The 8,894-nt window shown below is 41.0% G+C and overlaps 1 protein-coding gene across 2 annotated transcripts; it reads left to right on the top strand.

The window, feature by feature from the left end:
• The first annotated feature begins 4,604 nt into the window (after window positions 1–4,604).
• On the top strand, window positions 4,605–8,623 carry LOC123047610 (uncharacterized). Of its 2 annotated transcripts, XR_006423038.1 has the most exons (6): window positions 4,605–4,940; window positions 6,355–6,395; window positions 6,496–6,617; window positions 6,991–7,138; window positions 7,831–7,955; window positions 8,397–8,623. XR_006423038.1 is itself a non-coding variant. In XM_044471195.1 (4 exons), exons 1-4 carry the CDS (start codon window positions 4,873–4,875, stop codon window positions 7,060–7,062), a joined length of 303 nt encoding a protein of 100 aa, XP_044327130.1. In that variant the 5' UTR covers window positions 4,607–4,872; the 3' UTR covers window positions 7,063–7,431. The 2 variants fall into 2 exon arrangements, 1 of the variants encoding a protein (XP_044327130.1); XM_044471195.1 differs by lacking the exons at window positions 7,831–7,955; window positions 8,397–8,623 and having other exon boundaries at window positions 4,607–4,940; window positions 6,991–7,431.
• Window positions 8,624–8,894: the final 271 nt, after the last annotated feature.

The following is an 8,894-nucleotide window of genomic DNA, read 5'->3' as shown; positions in this document are numbered from 1 at the left end:
GGTTGAAAGTTGGCATGGTATCATCATTTCACCCACATAGCATGTGCTATAACATTGAGAGGGTTACCACAAAAACTGGATGCACTTCGTGTACAAAATGGACAATCTCTTTCGAAGTATCAGGGTTTCATATGAAAACTCATCTGTTACAAAGGTATTTCATTATTTTTGAACTTATTTTAACTCCAGACTTTTTGTGTGTTCAAAATGCACCATACAAAGCCACATCACCAATTTTCAACCCTTTCTGACTTCATTTGGTATTTGTCCATGCATTTACTGATTTTTTAAAGCTAAATGACCCTCAAATTGAAAAGCACTTCAAATAACTCTAAAAGGGTTGAAAGTTGGTATGGTATCATCATTTCACCCACATAGCATGTGCTAGAAAGTTGAAAGGGTTACGGCAAAAACTGGATGCACTTCGTGTAAAAATGGACAATCTCTTTCGAAGTATCATGGTTTTGGACGAAAACTCATCTGTTTCAAAGGGATTTCATACTTTTGAACTTATTTGAACACCAGAATTTTTGTGTGTTCAAAATGCACCATTTAAAGCCACATCATCAATTTTCAACCCTTTATGACTTCATTTGGTATTTTCATGCATTTACTAATTTTTTAAAGCTAAATGACCCTGAAATTGGAAACCACTACAAATGAACTCTGAAAAGGTTGAAAGTTGGCATGGTATCATTATTTCACCCAAATAGCATGTTCAGAGGAAAACTCATCTGTTACAAAGAGATTTCATTTCTTTACATGTAGTTGTAGTGATATTGTAGATCAAAGGCATTATCATAATAGTTGTGGAGAGAAAGTCTTCACTTTTTCTTTCGCTTGTGTCCTTTGCTTATTGCGTCGTAACCATGGATAATCTTCATCGCTTAACAGGGTGCTTTGGTCAGCCTTGAATCTTAACGGAGGGATTTCATGAAACTTTTCATAATCTTTAGACATGTCTATCTTGCCTTCCACTCCCACGAAGACTCTTTTTCCTGAAAGAACTATGTGGCGCTTTGGCTTCCATGATGTATTCGCTTCCTTATCTTTTCTTTTTCACGGTTTGGTAGACATGTACTTCATATAGAAAACCTGCGCCACATCATTGTCTAGGACGAATGGTTCGTCTTTGTACCCAAGATTGTTCAGATCCACTGTTGTCATTCTGTACTGTGGGTCTACCTGTACCCCACCTCCTTATAGATTGACCTATTTGCACTGAAACAAAGGACCTTAAAATCATGTCCATAGTCAAGTTCCCATATGTCCACTATGTAGCCATAATATGTGTCCTTTCCCCTCTTGGTTGCTGCATCAAAGCAGAGACCACTGTTTTGGTTGGTGCTATTTTGATCTTGGGCGATCGTGTAAAATATATTCCCATTTATCTCGTACCCTTTGTAAGTCAATACAGTTGAAGATGGTCCCCTGGCCAACGAGTAAAGCTCATAAAAAAAACGTTGTCACCCATGAGACGTTTTTGCAACCAACTGCCGGAAGTCCTGATATGCTCACATGTAATCCAGTCGTCACACTGCTCCGGGTGTTTGGAGGGCAGAATATTCTTATGTTCATTGATATACGGGGTCACCAAGGTAGAATTCTCACTACAAGAAATATGTCAACTAGTGACCTTCTGTCAGTGACCCTGGAAGAATTGGTCATAGATCTATGACCATTTCAGACCAATTGGTCAAAAGCTGTTCAGGGGGCTCCAAACCCTAAACCATTGCGACCATTTTGGTCAGAAAGGTCGTAATTTCCTTACACGAAATGGTCACAAAGCAAACAGTGCTAGTCCGCTGCCTTATTTCTAGTTGTTAATGACCAATATAGATGGTCATAGCCTTGTAGATTGTGGTGGGTTGTGATGACTAGGCGCCATCTCATCAGTTTTGCCTATGTGTCATGTCCATGTGGCAGTTTTTGCCCTAGGTTGTGAAGCAACCTATATTTCTGTTATTCCAAAAATTCCCAAAAAATTCTCATAAATGTTTTGGATCATATCTTCATCAAACATGTCAAAAACATTCCTTGCCTAGTTCAAAAAAAATTCGAAAAAAATTCATTTTCCTATTTTGTTCAGAGCAGCACTTTGTGAAGGGAGTACCACTTTGGCATGTCCAAATGGTATCCATTTTCTACAGTGCTTTCCTATGCCCAAATAACCATCCTCCACCAAATGCCAGATCAATCCATTCATTATTTTGAGCCCAACTTCAACATTCGTATTTATGTCCAGTGTGGTACTTTGTAAAGCAAGTACCACCTAGGCTCCTCCTTTTGAGGTGAAAATTTGTGAAGACGGTCTTCTTAGTAACTAATCATCCTCAGCCGAAACTCACGCCCATTAGCCATGCGCATTTCCCGTACCGCAAATCAAACACTTGGCTGCTTATTCATGTTTGAGCATCGATCGGTCTCCTCGTGAGAATCTTATGTTGTGATTTTCTTCCTACCACCTACCTGGGGAGTGCCCAACCCACTAGACATGCCTAGGCCGCCCAAAACACATGGCAACGCCACGGTCACGCGGTGACCACACGGCGGGCATGCGAGCTTACGCGCTCTAGAGTTGGGCCCCTCGGCCATCGTCCAAACCTCGATGTCTCACCATCAAACCATGTATTTCAGATTAAATAGATACTTATTTACCTAGAAATGATTTTTGGAAAAAAAATAAAGAGCAAACTATGAGGCAGCTGCAGTTCATATTTGACCCGCTTCCAGCTGAATCGACGAGAATTTGTCTTTTTCACCAGAGGTGGATCAAAATTTTTGACACCCAACCATTTTGTCAATTGTGCATTAAATATGGCCTAGTATTTTATAAAATTTATTAGGTCCAATTTTGCAACAAATATATAGTAGGTCCTTCACAAAAAAAACTCATTTCAGGCACTCAGAAAATGGAAAATGGTTTTTTCGTCCAAAGAAAATAAAAACTTCCTTAGGCAACAATGTTTGCCATTCCAATATGCACCCTTGTGCACAATATGAGATCATTTGAACAAACTATGCCATGAATGTGGCCATAAGATTGATCATTTGGCTTGAAAGCCATGAATCTTCACACTTGATAGCTCATTTCTGAGAACACTTATTTAAAATAATTACCGTATTACAAGTTTATTATTTTTCCTGGAAACTTGGTCACATATAATGACACAATGCGAAGGTTTTCCAAATTTTTGAATTTTTTTGAATTTTTTATGCCCGTTTCAAAATGCGGTCAAAACGGCGGGCTTGACCGTTCCTAGCTAGTGGTTGAATCTTGGAAAACTTTTGATATTTCTCTGATTAAATAGATACTTACGTACCTAGAAATGATTTTTGGAAAAAAATAAAGAGCAAAGTATGAGGCAGCTATAGTTCAAATTTGACCCGTTTCCAACTGAATCGACGAGAATTTGTCTTTTTCACCAGAGGTGGATCAAATTTTTTTCACCCAACCATTTGGTCAATTGTGCATTATATATGGCCTAGTATTTTATAAAATTGATTTGGTCCACTTTTGCAACAATTATTTGGTAGTTCCTTAACAAAAAACCCTCCTTTTGGGCACTCAGAAAATGAAAAATGAATTTTCCGTGCAAAGAAAATGAAAACTTCCTTAGGCAACATTGTTTGGAATTCCAAGATGCACCCTTGTGCACAATATGAGATCATTTGAACAAACTATGCCATGAATGTGGCCACAAGATTGATCATTTGGCTTGAAAGCCATGAATCTTCACGCATGATAACTCATTTATGAGAACACTTTTTAAAATAATTACCGTATTACAAGTTTATTATTTTTCCTGGAAACTCGGTCACATAAAATGACACAATGCGAAGGTTTTCCAATTTTTTGAATTTTTTTGAATTTTTTTGCCCGTTTCAAAATGCGGTCAAAACGGCGGGCTTGACCGTTCCTAGCTAGTGGTTGCATCTTGGAAAACTTTTGATGTTTCTCTGATTAAATAGATACTTATGTACCTAGAAATGATTTTTGGAAAAAATAAAGAGCAAACTATGAGGCAGCTACAGTTCAAATTTGACCCGTTTTCCAGCTGAAACGACGACAATTTGTCTTTTTCACCAGAGGTGGATCAAAACTTTTTTCACCCAACCATTTGGTCAATTGTGCATTAAATATGTCCTAGTATTTTAGAAAATTAATTTGGTACAATTTTGCAACAAATATATTATAGGTCCTTCACAAAAAAACTTATTTTGGCACTCGAAAAATGAAAAATTGATTTTTCGTGCAAAGAAAATAAAAACTCCCTTTGTCAATATTGTTTGCAAATCCACGATGTAAACTTGTGCAAAATATGATATCATTTGAACAAATAATTGATAGGACTTTCACAAAGAAAACTCATTTTGAGCACTGAAAAATGGAATGAATTTTTTTATCTTGAATCGATCATGACCAATTTATATGGTCATAAGGTCATCAAATGATTTGCTGCGTTCTGATTGGACTATGTGCATATCACGCGGATCACGCATCAACCACCACCGTCAGATGCTTCCGGATCCAACGGCCCAAACCCATCGAGCCGAAACCCTAGGTCAGTCCTCATGGACATTTTCCACCCACCCCCTCGCCTCCATTCTTTCTCTCCCTCCCTCCCCCGCCTCCACCAGTGAGCCCCTCTACTCTCCCTCGCTCCGATCTGGTGGAGCCGCCGCCCCCAACCTCTCTCTCCGACTTTGATCCGCCGCCGCCTCCAACCGCTCCCACCCCACTCCTCTTCCCCTCCTCCTCGGGCAGCCTAGTCGTCGTCGCGACCGAGGACCAGAGATGCGGGCGGGGAGCTCGAGGCGGAGGAGCAGCAGCAGCGGCGGCGACGGCGAGTCAGGGCAAGGCCAGCAGCGATGGGGTTCATCTCCTTCGTCGGGAGGGTGCTCTTCGCCTCCGTCTTCCTCCTCTCCGCCTACCAAGAGTACGTGCACGCGCACCCCCCTCTTCCCCCTCTCGCCCCGCCAGATCTCGCTCCTGCCGCCTCCCAGGGATGCCCGCGCGGGCCTCCGGCGGAGCTAGGCCCCGCGCTCCTGTTTGTCGGCGCATGCGCTTGGGTGAATCGAGGGCTGGCTCGCGCCGACGTGGCGCCGTGGCGAGATCCGGCCGGGCGCCACATTGCTGGAACCCTCCCAGCGCGGCAGATATGGCCGGTGTAGCGGCCCGCCGTGGTAAATCGTAGAGGCTCAGAGGCGCACGGGGAGCACAAATCATACACACACCTTACATATTTTTCCTGGACCCTGTTGCGTCGAGTGTTGACAGTTGACACACCAGTGGCAGGTTCGCATCAGCGCCAACTAGTGCATCCATTTGTGTAGGTCGCTCTCTGTGAATTGTCTTGGCCCTGTAGTGGGTTTGGTGATGCTTACCACTTGCTCATGCGCATAGTTGGACTTTCTTTCCTCCACATGCCTGTGATGGAAAAGTATTACCGGGGCATGTGGATCAGAATATTAGTTTAATCTGACAGCCCCTGTACTCTTTTAACCGAACGTAGACTAATCCTTGCGCATGTTTGTTAATAGAGTAGTAGGTTATTGGAGGAGACAGGCCCTGGTGCTTTCAGTGGCACCGGCTGATGTGAACCTGACAGGCCTCTTGCGTTCTCTTCTCCGTAGCTTGTAGATAAGTAAGCTTGATTATGTGCTGGTCACTTCCTTCTGTCTTCAGTGTTTGCTCGGTGTCGTGATGACAATGTGATCGCCCCTGTGTTGGTTTCTGTGTCAGTTTGGCTAGTGCTCCACCTAGTTTGTCAGTTAGATTTCGAATTCAGTCGCTATGCAATGGCTGATCTACTGCATGTGCTCAATTCGGTCGTATAAATCAAATATGATTACTGCTGGCTGTGGAGGGGCTTTTTTCTGGAGCAATCAGTCAGTAGGAGGGGCTTTTTTCTGCTTCTTATTTTTTTGCTTCAGTTGGGTACATGAATCTCTGGTTATAAGGATTTCAGAGCCAGGACTTGTTCTGAATCTCTGGTTGTTTCATGATGCTAGTCCGCACATGCAGTATATACTCCTAAGGTTATGCATGTCTGATCAGTATCAGTGTGAGATGTTGATTCATGTATCCGTGTTTGGTGCGACATTCATGCACCTCGTCGTGTGTAATTATTAGGTGTGTACGAGACCTACGGTATACACTTACCAGTACTGTCTACTGTGATTGAGTATTTATTGATGGTGCGCCGACTTCATATTATTTACCCATTTGCATCTTCTTAATCTAGCATCAAAGGCCCCCCAAAAAACAAATAGTCCTTTAAATCCTTATTTGTTCTATATGTATGTACTGTTGGCTGACATACTTATGTGTTCTTTTTTGTGGATTAACAGAGGAGGAAGCAAACTTGCCCGGCAAGAAGGGACCCCTCAAGGTAACGCAACGTCTTCCAGTTTGCACTTTGCTCACCAACAATATTGATCGATCGATAGGTAGATGCTGACCCTCTCTTTTGTGATGTGTGGCTATTGCAGCTGGACGAATGGGTGCTGTGCCGGCTTTAGAACAAGAAGAACAACTGGGAGAAGGTCAAGGTGGAGCAGGACATGGTTGTGGAGGCATGGCCTGGACGCTCGTCAACCTCGGCCACTTCATGGTACCCGCCTCTCCCCCTCCCCTCCCTCCCTCGCTTACACATCCTCGACTCCCATGGATCTGAAGAATTGCTACGACACATTCGCCAAACCTGCCAACTAATAAAGTGTATTCTAGTTTGAAGGTTTACTGTTTCATAATAGCCAAATAAATAGCCTGCATTTAATCATTCTTTTGCTACTTTAAATATAATAATGTAGTGGCAAAATTCATGAAATCATAATGGCAGTAAATACTGCAGTTCTAGTTGGCCCAACCTCAAGTCTGGAAGTACAAATTATTGCCATTTTTCTCATAAGATTATAGCATGAAACATACTATCTAGAAATTATTTCTCTATTGTCATTGCTTTCCTAATTGAATCTTCATTTCAGATTACATACCACTTCTTCCACTGGAAGAAGGGAACTCCATTCGCTGATGATCAGGGGATGTATAATAGATGACTTGGTGGGAGCAAATGGACAACGGCAAGCAGCTTACTCACAACAGAAAATTTCTTGTTGTGGTTCATGTAGTCTTGTATGTGTTATCCTGTTTCAATTTTATTAATACTACTTTTGGGAGCTTACTTGGCAAGGAACAACATGGCAGGATGTATGCACAAAGAATGATTTTGGCTAGTCAGAAATACTACACTTATTCATTAATTATGCAAAGAACACTTGTTTGTAACATCTAGGTCTAACTTGCATATTTACGCCATTATACACGTGTAAGGATTGGGCATTGCTCTATTGCTCTATTCACGCCATTATACATGTGTAAAAATTGATGTTCAATTAACTTCTTTATCTTTAATAATTGATTATTCACTTCCGGTTAGTAGTAACTTAAACTTGGCGGCAAACTGGTTAAATACTTGGCTGTGATCACGTTTGTGGTTGGTGTGCGAGCAAGCAAAATCAGAAATGATCCCAACTAATCATATTATTTTTGCGTTTGCTAGAATTGTCCATGGACATTTAATCTGTTTGGTGTATAGTAGGTAAAATAGCAGAGTACACTAATTACCATTTTGTCTGCTGACATACACTTCCAAAGACCTTTTAGCGCAGAGTTCATATAGTTACACAGTGCTTTTTAGCTTACATATCATACAGTTATGCAGTGCTCCCTACACTGTCTGTTTACTATATATATCATTCATGTATTCTTGGATAGTACTGACTACATACCAGGGCGAATTAACCACAATTTGCCACAATTTGCAGCGGTCGTGCTCCACCAGCTGTTTTGTGGTTCTTGCAATCTGGGGAGTTCCTCACATGACAGGGCCCTCCCTCTTCTCCTTCTTCTACTACCTACTGTTGCTGCTGTTGCTGATTGTCTATGCACGGTGGGTAATCCATCAATGTTTATTTGCTACTACTGTAGTAGCTAGTATGCTTGATGTGTGTATCTCTGTCTCCTTACTGTTTTGGTAGAACCATAAATCCTGATGCATGATGATTATAGTCTGGTTTTCTAGATCTGTTCTATTGGTGTTTAAAATTTGACATGCCTGGATTCTGAATAAACTTGTTCTGACAGTTCTTTTCATTTCTATGATCAATTTAGTTAGAGTTGCACATGTCAGTATACTATATACCAAAAAAATCCTAGCTAGTGAGAACATTTCACTCCATGAACATATACTGGTTAGTGTTAGTCATACTATTTATCTACAAGGCATTTGCTGTCAATTCTTGCTTATAAGTTATTGGATTCCTCATTGGCTATTGTTTGATGTTCTGTACACATTCTTATTCTTATATTTTCATTCTTATTCTTTGCACAGGTGAAGTGCGAATCAAAGTCCAAAGCTGTGAAGCATATCAACAAGTAGTAGCATATTATGTGTTGTAATTGTAGGCAGTAGTAGGCATATCTGGCTTGTAGTATACTGTAATGATTGTAATAGACTAATGTAGTGTTGTTTTGGATGAATTTTGATTGCTCTCTGGTCTAATAATTATTGTGTATGTGGTTTGAATACCTGTCAAATGGAAACCTGACAATGGAGTCCAAGATATAATGGTTGTTTGGCAAAGTTCAAATTTTTTGATGTGTTGGACCAATTTTGGGATAAGCATGACAAGTGGGACCAATCAGTGGTGGGACCAGCTACAAAATAAAATCGCTGAAAATTGAAAATCAATAGACCGGCAAAAGGCTATGCCCTAGAAAATAAAAGGCCAAATTGTTGGGCCAGGCCCATGTAGCTAGAGAAAATTAACAGAAAAATATATATTAAAAAGGCTAAATTAATGGGCTTGGCCCATATAAACACCCAATT

Source organism: Triticum aestivum, chromosome 2B (genome assembly GCF_018294505.1).
Source record: "Triticum aestivum cultivar Chinese Spring chromosome 2B, IWGSC CS RefSeq v2.1, whole genome shotgun sequence".
NCBI lineage: Eukaryota > Viridiplantae > Streptophyta > Magnoliopsida > Poales > Poaceae > Triticum > Triticum aestivum.
This window is presented reverse-complemented; position numbering and strand designations above follow the sequence as displayed.